General features: G+C 43.2%; 1 protein-coding gene across 2 annotated transcripts in view; it reads right to left on the bottom strand.

The window, feature by feature from the left end:
* Positions 1–705: 705 nt before the first annotated feature.
* mtrf1 (mitochondrial translational release factor 1) overlaps positions 706–16,774 on the bottom strand; it is a 43,417-nt gene continuing 27,348 nt past the window's right edge. For both annotated transcript variants that reach the window (XM_078559541.1, XM_078559542.1), the window contains 6 exons: positions 12,961–13,068; positions 10,977–11,149; positions 3,954–4,071; positions 2,395–2,531; positions 1,714–1,812; positions 706–886 (listed from right to left, as the gene is read on the bottom strand). In XM_078559541.1, the coding sequence (XP_078415667.1) occupies positions 764–886; positions 1,714–1,812; positions 2,395–2,531; positions 3,954–4,071; positions 10,977–11,149; positions 12,961–13,068 (758 nt within the window). In that variant the 3' untranslated portion in view covers positions 706–763. The remainder of the gene's footprint in view (positions 887–1,713; positions 1,813–2,394; positions 2,532–3,953; positions 4,072–10,976; positions 11,150–12,960; positions 13,069–16,774) is intronic.

Raw genomic sequence — 16,774 nt, 5'->3', positions numbered from 1 at the left:
TTTAATTAGTTCATTGAATTGATACGTTCTAGTCTTCAACAGTGGAAGAATAAACACAACCAGACTGTACAATTTGGTTGATAAACTATGTTACAAATATATAATTTTTAAACTTGCTCAGATATTTTAAAAAATAACACTCTAATCCAGTCCAGTGTTACGGTTTTGCTTAACCAATGGATATCCAGCTCTATGGTGACGGATGAAGAGCTGGAGAAATGGAGCTGTTCAGCAACCCTCCCCTATTATGCGAAACTCTGCCAGTGCATAGCAGTCTCACATTTAGCCCATATCCTGCACTAACAATGGCTCCTGGGCTGGCCTATGCAATGGAAAGCAATTGCATATTAGTAAGCAGCTTAAGTCGGCTTTTCAGGACAGCAAGCAGGCAATGTTGAACTGTTTCTGGTTGCTTTCCATGCAAAAGGTGCTTCTATCTGTGTAACTGGTTCCATGACAAGCAATTACCAGCAACACCACCCTACCCAGCCCCACCCCCGCACCCCACCGCCCTAAACCTAGACAGACTAAGTTTACAGTAAAGAACATGAGCAGCAACATCTCAAAACTAGTCAAATTAGACTGAGATTTGATGTCAAACGTGGTGCCACATGATCGTCTACTTATAGCCATAAAATGATAACCCTCTGAAGGAAATTTTGCAACTCCCAGTAGCCAGTACTTGAATCTTGAGGTAAATCTAAGTGTAATCAGTTTTGCATTTTATTTGTTTTGAACAGTTCACGCTTTGACTATTTTAGCTTTAACTCCCCTCTGTTGTTCCTTTATTACTCATTTCTATAAGTTCCAGGAGAGCTTCCTTTTCTGCTGACTCCAGAAGCTTATTGATCAGTTCATCCAGCTGTTTTCCACCACACAGGAGCTCCTAGAATAGAACAGAGGTGTAAGCCAAAGGACAAGGTGTGGGCTGCTTGAAAACCTGTTGCCAATTTAACTAACTGAAAGGTGGGCTGACAATCAAATGTACTAAAATGCTGCTTTTTGTAATTCATTATAATGGTTTGTGGATCTCCACCAAAACAGCAGACTGCATTTAGTCTGCAAACTGTGGCATTAGCAGTTCACTGTTATCTAACTGTGGGCACTAGAACTCTTTTATAAAGCCTGTAACTTCACAGAATTGTTACAGTGCAGAAGGATACCATTCGGCCCATTGTGTCTGCACTGGTTCTCCGATTAAGCATTTCAATTAGTGCCATTTTCTTGCCTTCTCTCTGTAGCCCTGCAGATTGTTGCTTTTCAAATAATCATCAAATTCCTTTGAATGCCTCTATTGAACCTGCCTCCGCCATGCTGTCAGGGAACTGCAGATTTACAATCACTTGAGGGTTGGGGGTGGGGGTGGGCACAGTTTCACCAGATCTGTACAGCCTATGTAGTTCAGCAAACCCCAGAACCTTACCTCTCGCTGCGTGAAAAAGTTTTCATATCGCTTTTGATTCTTTTGCCAAAGACTTTAAATCAGCGCCCTCTTATTCTCGAACCTTTCACAAGTGGGAACAGTTTCTCCCTATTTACTCTCTCCAGACCCCTCATGAATTTGATTATCTCCTCTCAGCTTTCTCTTCTCCAAAGACAAGCGCCCCAGCTTCTCCAATCTATCTTCATAATTGTAGTTCCTCATCTTGAACCCACTCATTCAGAGAGATTTATTCCCCAATTATAAATAAACCTGAATGATATGTCCCTTACCTTAATATCCCTCACAATGTAGTTAATCCGATGATCTGTAACCCTGTCTTGGGTGAAGTTATAGGTACGAATTCTCTCTGACTGTGCTCTTGTTCCAACCTATTGGAAACAAAGTTCAAGTGAATCCCTCACAATAGCTCAAAGCTGCTATCATTTAGTAAAAGCTATTGTTCTGAACTAGAAAAGTAACAAAATAGAATGTTAAAACACCCAAGTAAAAAGTGTGAGGATTATTCATTTATCTATCATTTGAACATATGTTGTCCAATGTGAAAGCTGCAGTTTTACAATCACTTTGGGGGGGTAGGTGGTGGGAGAGCACAGTTTCACTAGATCTGCACAGATAATGTAGTTCAGCAACCCCCAGAGTACACATGCTATGAGGTAGCTGTAGACGTGTATAAGGGATCTTGGGTCTGCTTTGAGATATTTCAAAGCCGTCAATACGTCAAATCACAGCAGAGCCGATTACCAAAATAAGAGCCCATGCTTTTAACCACTTCCGTAGTGTGGTCTTGGAGGCAGCACAGCAGAGAAGAGAATCAGATACTTGGTAGATCAGCATCCTAGTGTATCCAAAGTGCCAGATTTCAGGAAAGGATGAACTCTGGCCAAATCCAAAACCTGCCCTTCACTAATGATTTGGTAGGTGAGATTGAACGTTGTTCTTTATGAACTTACCTGCAGTTTCCGAGTACTCTGCCTCTGCTCCAGCTCCTTCTCTGCAACCTTCCTGTATAGCTTTGCTTTCAATATGCTCATGGCCAGCTTTCTGTTCTCTAACTGTGATCGGTGCTGTTGACATTCTATTGTTAAACCTAGGAATGTTAGACTGCATTAGTGACAATCCAGTCATTACCACCAAAAAATACACGTTTTTCAGGAGTGTCACAAATTGCAGATTTGCCTTAGTTACTCCTCCTTAGGTTCAGTGGTACAGGTCAATCCTGCAAGCGATCTTTGTACATTCAGGAATGTGCCTGTACTACCCAACATCCAATCACAGGTGTAACAGCAGGATCCCCTTGCAATCACAGCCAGCCAGCATGTCTTGTTTGGGACCAACTCCAATTTGACAGTAGGCAGATTGAAACATTTTAGTGAGATGAGACCTGGTATAAATTGTTAAGTCAGTTTATCTCACAGACCGCAGGGAGCACACAGGGTAACAGACATAAGTAAATCTAACTTAGGTGGCTAACTGACTTTCTCGTCTTCTGTCCCATTTAATGACTGACCAATAGACCTGTCAATAAAGTCAGCTCCCTCTCCCCTGCCTTGCTGAATTGAGGGAGTGCTCTTCTCAAATGAGTATGAACCATGTTGAATTAACAGCCTCTATGTTAACCTTCTGTCCCCCCAGGCTACAAGAGGCAGGAGAGGTATTGGCTTAAATATGAAAACATGGGAACTCTGTTCCCCTTCCACTGGGTCTGATAGGGTACTTCATTAACATATTTAAATCAGGCTTCGACTGCGCAAATGAGAACCAATTAAAACTTAACAGCTGAGGTGTAGGATTCCCAGGGCTCGGGAAAGCTGGCAGTGGGTGCTAGCTCCACAAGCTAAGTGGTTTTAACAGCGAGTCAGCAGATGCAGGAGTGCTCCCCCAGCCCCTCAAGGAAGCTGCCTGCTCTGGCATCTCCACAGCCTAACACAGCTGATATCCCTCAAGCACTGAACATTGACCTTCCACCTGCCCCCGACAACCTAAGAACCTTCCCAATGGTCTAGAGCTGCAGCCTCCCGATCGATTTTTCCTTCGAACTAGTCTCAATTTGGCTGTCTGTTGGGCAGGAAATGGAAGTAAAAATGGCGATGAGGTCCTGCTGTTAAATCCTGCAGGACCTCCACATGCCCAGTCTTGCTGGGTTCTTCAGCCATTTCTGGTTTCATCCACCACTCTGTAAATGTCATGACCAATGAGTCAACTGACTCCTGTCCGAGTTTAAACATAAGCCATTAACATTCAACAAACTGATTTTTCTAGCTTTTATACATATTTTCAATGCCTGATCCATTAACAAATAAACCTACACTCCTAGTGGATCCAAGGAGACCTAGATCCACTTGAACTTCTCAAATGTAGCTTGTTTCCAAATCTTTGTGGGAAAATGGTCCAAAAATTCCAATAGTGGATGGTAACAGTAGCAGTAATATTGGTGGTTTGTTCCTCGGGTAGGAGGCTATTATTACGCAGGAAAATCAGAATTTGACAGGAAACATGGACAGTTACTCACTTGTTGGAATATGAACAATTCTCACTGCGCTGTCTGTTGTATTTACGTGCTGTCCCCCTGCTCCTTTGGCTCGAAAGGTATCAATCCTCAAATCATTGAGGTCTACTTTAATATCTACCTGAAACAGGGAGTAGATCAAAACAAAGCATTAACTCTTTGTGTTTTTGAAGTGACCGTAGCAATCTCAGTTACAGTGTACTCCCAAAAATCCACTTTTTTACACTAACATATTTTGAAGTGCCCAGTAATTTAAATGCAATGACTAAGTTATCAGGAACACTATCAGTAATATGCAAGGATATCTGCATTTGGCAGAATCTGAGGTTCAAAAATGGACACAGACAGAAAGCAAACTAATCCTAGCAGAGTCACTGGCAGTTTCTTTCACATTCTTGATTTGGAAGTGGTGGTGGCGGCCTTCTGTCATTCTCATAAGATGATGGTTTGTGCTATGGTGGTCAACTCTGTGTTAAGCATCTCCAGGTGAGGCTCAGAAGTCCCACTCTGGCATGGCAGTCTTTGCCGCATTTGTTGCAGAGGAAGACAGTGGGCTGCGAAGGTGCATAATCCGTTGGCCTCTCTGAACCCTCCTCTTGGCCAGCCGAGCTTTTCGCTTCTGCTTGTCACTTCCAATGGCCTTCCAAACAGTCGGCCTCCAGAAGTCTCGTCTGTCTTCCTACTGTCAGTGTCAATGTCCACCATCTTCATATATTGCTTGCTGGTGTCCTTGTAGCGAAGGTGTGGATGCCCAGGAGGTTGTGACCCAATAGCCAGTTCACTGTACAGGAGATCTTTGGGTATATGGCTGTCAGCGATCAGATGAATATGGCAGGGCCTCAGTGCAGATGTTGCTGGCTTAGTAATAAGCATATGTTGGGGAAATTAGCATACTACAGGACCTCTGAGTTGGTGACCTTGTCCTGCCAAGAGATGCCAAGGATATGTCTGAAACAGCAAAGGTGAAAACAATTCAGCACTTTCTTCTGCTTATCATATGTTGTCCAGGCCTCACCACTGTAGAGGAATGCGCTGAGGACACAGGCTTGGTAGACTCGCAGTTTGGTGTTCTCAGTCTGGTTGCTGTTATTCCACACACTCTTACTCAGCTTGGACATAACAGCTGCAGCTTTTGTGATATGTGTGTTGATTTCAGCATCAAGTGACATATTGCTGATAATTGTAGAGATTAGATATGTGAAGCTATCAATATCTTCCAGTGTCACATTGTCAATGTTGATAAATGGTGGTGTGGCAACATCCTGGACAACGACATTTGGCTTCCTGATGCTGATGGTGAAACCAAACTCTTTACAGGTATGAGACAGTCTGTCCATTTGCCACTAAGGTGTTCCTCGGTATGGAATGTTAGTGCAGCATCATCAGTGTAGAGCAACTTTCTAATAAGGACTTGGGGTGCCTTTGTCTTGGATCTCAGGTGGGCAAGGCTGAACAGCTTTCTGTTAGTTTTGATATGCAAGCAGACACCCTCTGTCGATGACTTGAAGGTATATGACAGCAGCAAAGAGTATGCCAGAGTGTGCCGGTGCCAGAATACATCACTGTTTGACCCCACTGCAGATCTCAAAGGGTCCTCATGTTGTCCCATCATCGCTGACCTTATCCATCATGGAAAAAGGAGATCACATGGAGCAGCTTCAGTGGGCAACTAATTTTCTCCAACAGCTTAAATAGATCACCTCTGCCCACATGGTCAAATGCCTTGGTGAGATCGATGTAGGCAGTCAAACTGGAGGAACAGCACCTCATCTTCCGACTAGGCACTTTATAGCCTTCCGGATTGAATATTGAGTTCAACAATTTTAGATCATGAACTCTCTCCTCCATCCCCACTCCCTTTCCGATTCCCCCCCTTTTTTTTCCCCAATAATTTATATAGATTTTTCTTTTCCCACCTATTTCCATTATTTTTAAATGTATTTCCATCCACTGTTTTATCTCTACCTTTTAGCCTATTTCGATCCCTTCCCCCCACCCCACCCCTACAAAGGCTATCTGTACCTTGCTCGCCCTGCTTTCTACCCTTAATGTCACGTATTAGCACATTTCTTAACTAATATCACCAGCGTCAACACCTCTTTGTCCTTTTGTCTATGACATCTTTTGGTTATCTCTACCTATCACTGGCCCTCTATCCAGCTCTACTTGTCCCACCCCCCCCCACCCCCACCCAACCAGCTTATATTTCACCTCTCTTCTATTTTTCCTTAGTTCTGTTAAAGAGTCATACGGACTCGAAACGTTAACTGTGTTCCTCTCCACAGATGCTGTCAGACCTGCTGAGTTTTTCCAGGTATTTTTATTTTTGTTTGGGATCCGGGTAGATGTGTTCAGCCAGGATCTGCAATGATCCGCATTCTGACAATGCTCAGCAAGGGGATGTCTCAATAGTTGTTGCAATGGCTGTGGTTGCCCTTGTCCTTGTACAGGGTCACAATCTGTATCACATATTGTGGGGCACTGCCCCCTCCCTCCAGCAGAGACAGAGAAGTTTGTACAGATGCTGTGGGAGTGCCAGTTTCCTGTGCTTGATGAGTTCAGGCGGTATAGCATCAGCACCTGGAACTTTGCCCATGGCAAGCGAGTCAATAACTTTGCTAAGCTACACCACTGTGGGTTCAATATCCAGCTGTGCCATGACAGGCAGGCTTTCTAATGTGTCTAGAGCTTCCTCGGTGACACTGTTCTTCCTAGAGTACAACTCAAGGTAATGTTCCACCCATCTCTCCGACTGTTTATTGCAGTCGATGACCTCCCTTGCATTTGTTTTCAATGGAGCCCTTTTCTTTGCTGAAGGACCTGTTGCCTTTTTGATCACTTCATACATTCCTCTATTGAAGTACATCTGGATATTCTGTCAGAGTTGTAACCAGTAATCATTGGCGTACCGCCTAGCAGTCTGTTAGACTTCACTTCGAGCAGCTCTTAGTGCATTCAGAGTCTTCCCGCTCAGACCTCTCTTGTAATTAATGAGAGTGGACCACTTGGCCTCATGACAGGGTCCGTCACAGTGATATTAGCCTCAAACCAGTCAGAAATGTTCTGTTCTTGCTTCCCATGTGTTAAGAGTGCATTATTGTAGATGGTGAGATGAAGTATGTTCCATTTTGTTTCTGCATTCCGTGTGGGAATGCTGGAGAATGCCTGTTTGTTCGAGTCACGGAACAGTTGGTTTTTATCTGGGTAGGCAGTACGGCTGATGTTTACATGAGGACAGCATTTCTGCTTTGAGAAAGCTTCAAGGCTTGTACCCTAACACTGCACATCAGGGAGTGATCTGTATCACAGTCAGCACTGTGGTAGCTGCGTGTGTTGAGAATGCTGTTGAGAGAGTCGGGTCTGGTGATGATCAGATCCAGCTGGTATCAATGTCCTGATCCAGGGCACCTTGTGGCATGGTTTGTTCTTCAAGATGGTGTTAGCTGCACAAAGCTTGTGGAAGCAGCTCAAGTAGTCTCTGTCCATTCTCATTTATCTTTCCCAGGCCATGAAGTCTGGGGCAGGAGGGCATGCCACATGATCCACACCCTAGTGTTGAAATCTCCCTGTAGGTAAAGATGTTCTGATTTAGGGATTCTGCTGATAGCGGTATCAAACTCCTCATAGAACTGGTCTTTTGCCTCTGTAGTGAAGCACAGCATTAGAACATAGATACTCATGAGGTTAACTGGCTCTGTTTGAGTTGAGAAGCAGATGGAGAGAACACCTTCTGTACTATTTGTGGGGGGAGTTCTATCATCAGACTAATGAATTCCTTACAGCAAAACCTACACCTTGTTCACATGCTTCTTCTGAACTCTTCCCCTGCCAGATGAATATGTAATCCTTTTCTTTCAGTGATCCGCTCTCAGTGGTTTTATAGGGAAGCTGTATCAATGTTCAGCCTATCAAATTCCATGTTGATCACAGCTATCTTACACACGGTATCGACAACCTTCAAGTCATCTATCAATCCCGTGCATATGATCTTCAGGTTTCAATGGAAGAGTTGGCATCTTCTTCCCTTTTGTTCGGTTTCCTGGTATGATGGATTCCGTCCATTTGTTGGGCAGAGACTCTAAGCTCCAAGAACCCCATTGAAGCAGATGGATATCGTGGCAGGTCAGCAGCTTACTAGTCCCGGCTGCTCGACTTGAGGTGTGCAGTGGCTGGGGCAGGATGGTCTGCTGGAGACAGCCTGTAGCTCCCGTTCTTTATGCCAATCGAGTTGGGCTTATCACTCATAACTGCTGTTTGCCATGTCACTCTGCAGCAAAACTGGAGTGTCCTCTCCAGGGTGCAACCTGAGCAAAATTTATGGAGACCCTGGGCCACCCAACATTAGGGTCCCCATCTCAACTTCCCTGGTTGAGTTCAAAGGAATGCAAAGCACTACATTTGGCACTGGCTTGGTTGCAGGAGTTGCTGGAAAGTGAGATATTTAGACATCAGCCCGCCTTTGAAAGTGGAAACATTCGGAAACAGCAGGGAAATTACAGAAAGTCTGGAATACAAAATTATTCAGGATCCAAATTTCACAGAATTTTGGGAACCACTTAGGTTGGAGATTATCTGCCTCCCACTCCCATAGAAATAAATAGATGTAACAGCATGGAAACTGGTCATTCAGTCCAACAGCCCTGATCAGAAGTCTGAGGGCTACGAACGCACATGAACAGGAGTAGACCACTCAGCTCCTTGAGCCTGTTCCATCATTCAGTTAGACAATGGCTCATCTGTATCTTAACTCCATCCACCTGCCTTGGTTTCATATTCCTTAATCTCCATGCCTAACAAAAATCTATTAATCTCAATTTTAAACTTTCAACGGCTTTTAGGACGGGACAGGATGGGGTGGGGGAGGGGGGGTTTTCAAATTTACATTACTCCTTTGTTTGAAGAATTGCTTCCTGATATCATCCCTGAGCAGCCTAGGTCTAATTTTAAGGCTCTTCCCCTTTGTTCTGGACTCTCTTCCACCAAAGAAAATAGTTCCTCTCTATCTAACTATTAAATCTTTTGATCATTTTAAACATCTCAATTAGGTTACCTCCTGATCTTCTATTCAAGGAAATACAAGCCTAGTCTGTGCAACTTGTCTTTGTAATTTAATCCTTTAAGGCTCAGTATCTTTCTCATGAATCTGCTCTGCACCCCTCTCCAAGGCCGATTATCCTTGGTGGGGTGCAGGACCCAGAACTGAACATAGGATATGCTGTTTTATATGGAAAGGAACACTCTCTAACCATACCGTATTACATTTGCCGTAGAGATTAAACATTTCTAATCTGGGCATGTCCATCCAGTTATAAGTCTTCGAGGTGCCCTGATAGGAGTCATCCATTATAAAACGACCTGTCCACCACGAGGTAGAATTTTGAGAGCTCCAAAAGCTAAGTCACTCAGAAAGCAGGGAGGGAGATTTACTTTATTCAGGCACTCCATGCTCAATGCTAATGGGCCATCATCGCAGGAGCGTACAATCACACTGTGAAAAGTTAACATGGGCAGCTTCCACTACAAACATGGGAACAGGAATTTATAATGGAAAAAGATGCCAAGAAGTGTAGGCAGACACCTATTTGGAGCTTCAGCTTTGAGCGCAATCAAGAAATTGTGCTGGTTAGTTTACAGTTCAAATTTCTGATAAAAATCATTTGCACAATCCCAATTGTAAAATCTTCCGCGAACCAGAACAATCAGGCAGCCTAACAGAACATAGTCATTTACTGTTTCCTTCCATTAAATAGTATTCCTTGACATTCTGAAGAGTCGGAACTTGGTGCAGTCTTACTAAATACATCTGAGGAAGGATTTATCACCAAAAAGAAGCAAAAGAAGTGTCCCAGCCTCCACCTGCAAATAAGCCGAATTAAAATAACTGCAAATGACTTTAAAAACTTATTTTTCTTTTCTTTATTCTTTCTTGGGATGTGGGTGTCACTGGCAAAGCCAACATTTGTTGCCCATCCCTAATCGTCCTTGAACTGAATGCCAAACCATTTCAGAGGGCAATTAAAAGTCAGCCACATTGCAGTGGGTCTGAAGTCATGTGTAGGTCAGACCAGGTAAGGACAGCAGATTTCCTCCCCTAAAGGGCATTAGTGAACCAGATGGGTTTTTTGTCACAACAATTGACGTTAGTTCCATGGTCACCATTACTGAGACTAGCTTTCAATTCCAGATTTATTAGCTGAATTTAAATTCCAGCAGCTGCTGTGTTAGCCTGGGCCTCTGGATTACTAGTCCAGTGACATTACCACTACACCACCATCTCCCCCCCAAACCACTTACTACCTTCCCTACTTTCCAATACTAAATATTGTTTGATATGAAAAAAACACTCATAAAAAGATGCCGACTAGTGCCTGGGAGCGTGAACAGAATTTAAAGAGCCCCCTGAACTTGAGTAATTCCCCAATAGCAGCCTGGAGGTGTGGTCATTCTTATGAGCGGTGCCTGATTCAGCAAATTACATCTTCAACTAATGTAAAGGATTGTGGAAAACGTGACTGTAAGCTTTTTGGGGGTCTAACTCACTTATGTTTAAAGTTCGCCAATATTTTCCTCTGCTTCAGCTCATTCCATCCAGATAGCGTTGATATTATTGGCAAAACCAAATGGAAATTCTACCCAATGATTTTTATTCATTTACAGATGAAGATTATAAATGGATTTACTCATTAAAAATCAAGGCACTGAAAGTATTTCAAACCAGCAGGAAACAGTATGATGGGATCACAGGGTCAAACAATCGGAGATCATTCGAATGCAAAAAAGGTGACCATGCAGATAATGATGTTTACTAAAATCATTAATGTTGGAGTATTTACATTCAAAAGAGACTGTGTTTACTTGGCCATCACCCCTTCCCCACGCCACACTGTATTACACAGAATACCGTTCGCTGCCAGTTCACTTCAGTGACACCTTCCAACTCACCTCATCAATATGGGCTAAAACGTGGTGTCAGGGTGGGTAGTGCCAGGGTGAATGGTGCCAGAGTGGATGTGCTGTCTATCTCACCTCATCAATTTGGGGTAGGACGATGACTGTCATGGTGCCGGTATGGATGCGCTGCATTCGCGATGACAGGCCCACTTCAGGAATCCTCTGAACTCTGTGGGTTCCACCTTCATATTTTAGAAAGCGATAAACACTCTCCCCTGAAATACATGCTGATGCATGATGTAATCCTCCTTAACAGGGGAGAAGACAAGTAAAAACAGCTTAGTAAAAGGAATGCACCAACAGTCCATGGTGTGGAGCAACAAAACTGCTCCACCCACCATACATACCTGGAACGTGGGACATGGGGACGTGTGCCTGTGTGTGAGGGAAAGGGTCAGGAAACCTGGCTGTGCTGCCTTCAGAACATAACATTAGGAATAGGAGCAGGAGCCACTGGTTCCCAGGAACCATTGTGTTAACGATAATGATTCAGCAGTTACCTAGGGAGGCACCCAGGCAACAAAAAGTACCTTTGAACTACCATTGAATCATAAAATGGCTACAGCACAGAAGGAGGCCATTTGGCCCATCGAGTCCATGCTGGCTCTCTGCAAGAACTATTTAGTTAGTCCCACTTCCCAGGTCCATTCCCGTAGCCCTGCAATTTGTTTTCTCTTCAATGATCCAATTCCCTTTTGAAAGCCATGACTGAATCTGCCTCCACCACACTCTCAGGCAGCGCATTCCAGATCCTAACCTCTCACTGTGTAAAAAAAAGTTTTTCCTCATGTGGCTTTTGGTTCTTTTGCTAATCACCTTAAATTGGCGTCCTATGGTTATCGATCCTTCCAACAATAGGAACAGTTTCTCCCCATCTACTCTGTCTAGGCCAATCACGATTTTGACCACCTCTACCAAATCTCTTCTCAGCCTTTTCTTCTCGAAGGAGAACCACCCCAACTTCTCGTAAATCTTCTCCGCACCCTCTCTAAAGCCTTCACATGCTACCTAAAATGTGGTACCAAGAATTGGATGCAATGCTCCTGTTAAGGCCAAACCTGTATTTTATGAAGGTTCATAACGTCCTTGCTTTTGTACTTTATGCCTCCATTTGTAAAGCCCAGGATTGTGTTTGCCCTTTTAACCAGTTTCTCAACCTGTCCTGTCACCTTTAACAATTTGTGCACATATACCCCTAGGTCACCCTGCTCCAATGGCGCCTTTAGAATTATCTCCTTGCCTTCCCTACAAAAATGTATCACTTCACACTTCTCTGCATTTAATTCCATCTTGTCATGTACCTGTTCGTTCCACCCAGCCTGTCAGTCAGTTTGAAATTGTGTTCCGTACAGCTAAATCTATGTCATTAATATATATATAAATAGAAAGCAGAGGTTCTAATATCAACCACCTGGGGAACTACACTGTACACTTATCTCCAATCCGAAAATCAACCATTCATATCATTACTCTCTGTTTCCCGTCACTCAGCCAGTTCTGTATCCATGCTGCCACTGCCCCTTTTATTCCATGGATTTCAATTTTCCAGGCCATTCTCTTTCTCTAGCAGTTATACTCTCCTTAAAAATTACTGATACCCCACCTCCTTTCTTCCCTTCTATATCTGAACACCTTGTAATCAGGAATATTTAGCACCTTGTTCTGTCATTTTTTTGAGCTAGGTCCTCATTATTGCTAAAACTTAATGTTTCCATGACGCTATTTAAGCCTGCAGCTCACCAGCCTCATTTACCACACTTGCATTTGCATACATGCACATTAACCTAATTTAGATCCTAATTTGGCCCCAACTAACATCTTACTATTTTTCTTACTCTAGTGCTGTCTGTCTCTTCCACTCCTTTCTGAGTCTTATTTCTTCTTACTAATGCCATTCAATTAGATGGTCTTTCTGGAATATTGGAGAATATGGGAGAATATTCTCCCTTTGCTCAGCTTTCTTGCACATACTTGCTCTGATTTAGCAGGCAATGTTTACAGGTTGCGGGCCTGGAGGGTTTGGTAGCTTTGTCACCGCGCTGGAATTAAAACAGATTACCATAGTCAGCAGGTGTATAGTTCAGCACTACAAAGTTCCAGTCTTTGAAGTCTGCGTAACGCTCATACATATCAAAAACCTCCCTCGTAAACTGCTGGCAAATGTCACCTGGAAGAACAATGAAACCAGGAGTCAACAAAAATTGGTTTGAGAGGAACAGAAAAGGTCTTTTTCTCTGATTTCCTTCCCTTCTCTGATGGTCCATACACAGCATTCACCCAGGAGCAGCCTTGAAAAAGAACACGTGGACTATTGGACTAGAGGTTGTCACAGTCGAGCCTACTCTACTCACATCAGAAATCTATAATCACATTTTGCAGCACTGCTCACTGGACAGAAAGCAGGTCTGGGAACTGATTCCCTCTCTCTCTAAATCAGGGCTAGTGAGGGTAAATGGCACTGTAGCCGTTGCCATGAGTGAAGCACAGAGCAGGAATCGAATCCAAGACCTTTTATTCTGAAGTGTTTAGCGTTAGTCTAGTGGTGACTACATGCACTGCCATAGAGAGAACTCAGCATTAGCTTTTCAATGAAAATGCTTAACTGGGTGGTACTGCAGGATGGACTATCTAACGTCCGAGATCGATAGTAAACAAGCAAATCTTGCAGTAACAGAGTGTCTGGATAAGTGTGAGCTGAGAAGACATTATGGGAGAAAATCAAACATGGAATGGAAATATATACTAAATGAGAAGACACAAAAGGTGTTGATTAATAGAGGGGCTTAAATAGAGAATTCCCTGAAGCTATAAATGCATCGAGATAAAACTATAAAATAGTTAATGGAATTTTGTGTTTTATAAATAGGGACATAGAATACAAGAGTCGAGGCATAATGATAAACTTGTACAAATTATCGGTTAGGTCGCAGTTAGATTGTTGTGTTCAGTTTCGGAACCCCCCTCCCACTTTTATAAAAAGGATATTAAAGCCAGGGATAGTGTACAGCATAGATTCAACAGGGGTGGGAAACTATATTTACAAAGAGGAGTGACGGTAGTATAGTGGTAATGTCACTGGACTAGTAATCCAGAGGCCCAGGCTAATGCTCTGGGGACATGGGTTCAAATCCCACCAGAATTTAAATGCAATTTATAAATCTGGAATAAAAAGCTAGTCTCAGTAATGGTGACCATGAAGCTATCATCAATTGTTGTAAAAACCCATCTGCTTCACTAATGTCCTTTAGGGAAGGAAATCTGCCATCCTTACCTGGTCTGGCCTACATGTGACTCCAGACCTTCAGTAAGGTGGTTGACTCTTATCTGCCCTCTGAAATGGCAAAGGGAAATTAGGGATGGGCATCAAATGCTGGCCTTGTCATTCATTCTTTTGAACATGGTTTGTTCATCTCCAATAGCCCCAAGAAGCTTTTTGAACTGGTTTGCTAATTTAGAGTCAGCCATGTTGGTGTGGGACTAGTGTCCCATGTAAGCCAGACCAGGTAAGAACAGCAAATTTCCTTCCATAAAACACATCAGTAAGCCAGTTAGGTTTGATGACAACTCGACAACTTTGTGCTCACTTTTACTGATACCAGCTTTTCAAAAACTAAACAGAAATTCTCTAATGGCCTTGGAGGGATTTAAACTCTCATTCCCTGGGTCACTGGTCGAATAACAAAACTACTATGCTACAATGCCCCTTCGGCAATGAGCAGCACATATATGATGGGCCAAATGGCTGTCTTCTATAGCATAATTTATTGTTAGCATAACCGTTTGTAGCAGTGATGAAGCTGCAAAACGCACCAAATGCTACACTGCTCCCTGGTCAGAGAGCAGTGAACTGAAGCCATCACTGACACGACTGCAGCAGCATCTGTATAGCCAAGAGGCTGCTGTGGGCAAGCAGCTGTAGCCACAATCTCACTTCCCAATCTCAAAATCGACAATTCCAAGATACAGTCATGTTCATCAAAACTACAAGCAAGGAAAGATGTGTACATGCTCCCAAAAAGTAGACCCAGCCCCTGAAAAATAGACAACTCAAAAAAGCCACTGTTATAAGCCTCTGACATGAAAAGAAGCTGTTACATGAACTGCTACCTTAGACTTAACTATTCCCAGTCCTTCATTACACTGGTAAAAAGCTGAAGTCCATGCAAGACTTAAGAAGCGATCCAAAGGGACTCTCCCTTCCCAACTACATATGCACAGTTGGATAGTATTGTAGCAACTGGATATACGTTGCTGGATATTATAGCAGAGACTGGATTATTCACAGCTGGAGAGTACAGCAGAGACCTGAATATTCATTGCTGGATGATATAGCAGAAACCAGGTAGAATCACAGAGTCATTACAGTGCAGGAGGATGCCCATCGAGTCTGCACTGGCTCTCTGAAAGAACATTCCACCTAGTCCCACTCTGCTGCCTTATCTCTGTAACCTTGCGTATCTTCTCTTTTCAGGTAGCAATCTAATTCCCTTTTGGATACCTCGAGCGAACCTGCCTCCAGCATCCCTTCGGGAAGGGTGTCAGACTCCAACCACTCTCTGGGTGAAAAAAATTTTCCTCGCATCACTTTTACTCCTTTTGCCAATTATTTTGAATCTGAATCCACTAGCTCTTGATGCTCTCTGCAGTAGGAACAGTTTCTCACTATTTAGCCTGTCCGTACCCCTCAGGATCTTGAATACCTCTATCAAGTCTCCTCTCAGCCTTCTTTTCTCCAAGGAGAACAGTCCCAACCTCTCCAACCTATTCTCATAACTATACTTCTTCATCCCTGGAATTATTCTTGTGAATCGCTTCTGGACGCTTCCCAATGCCTTCACATCCTTCCTCAAGTATGGCACCCAGAACTGGATGCAGTACTCCAGATGAGGCCTAACTGGTGTCTTATTCAAGTACAGTATGACCTCCTTACTCTTGTACTCAATGCCCCTATTAATAAAGTCTAAGATACTATATGCTTTATTAACTGCTCTCTCAACATGCCCTGCCATCTTTAATAACCTATGTACTGAGGTCCCTCTGTTCCTGCACCTCCTTTAGACTCTCTCCCTTTGTTATATACTGTCTCACCATATTCTTCCTGCCAAAATGGATCACCTCACACTTCCCTGCATTGAACTTCATCTGCCATTTGTCTGCCCAATCCACCAACATGTCTATGTCGTTTTGAAGTTCAAGGCTATCCTCACCACAGTTGCCAACATTTCCAATCTTCATGTCATCTGCAAATGTTCAAATCATACCCTGCACACTATAGTCTAGGTCATTAATATATATCAAGAAGAGCAAGGGTCCCAACACTGATCCCTGGGGAACTCCACTACAAACCTTTCTCCAATCTGAAAAACAACCATTTATCACTACTCTCTGTTTCCTGTCACTCAGCCAATTTCTTATTCAAGTGCCTATTTTCCCTTTTATTCCATGACCTAGAATTTTGCTCACAAGTCTGTTGTGTGGCACTGTATCAAATGCCTTTTGAAAATCCATATACGCATCAACAATGTTTCCCTTATCAACCTTCTCTGTTACCTCCACAAAAAACTCCAGCAAGTTAGTTAAACATGATTTTCCCTTAATGAATCCATGCTGGCTTTCCTTAATTATCCAGCACTTGTCTAAGTGACTGTTGATTTTATCCTGAACTATAATTTCCAGGATCTTCCCAACCACTGAGCTCAGACTGACTGGTCTGTAATTGCCAGCTTTATCCTTGTACCCTTTTTTGAACAAGGGTGTAACATTCACAATTCCCCAGTGCTCTGGCACCTCCCCTGTGTCTAAGGAAGGCTGGGAGATTATCCACTGGAATTATCCACTATTAATTTCCACTCTCACTTCCCTCAGTACCTTTA

Source organism: Cetorhinus maximus, chromosome 16, assembly GCF_964194155.1.
Source record: "Cetorhinus maximus chromosome 16, sCetMax3.hap1.1, whole genome shotgun sequence".
Classification (NCBI taxonomy): Eukaryota; Metazoa; Chordata; class Chondrichthyes; order Lamniformes; family Cetorhinidae; genus Cetorhinus; species Cetorhinus maximus.
This window is presented reverse-complemented; position numbering and strand designations above follow the sequence as displayed.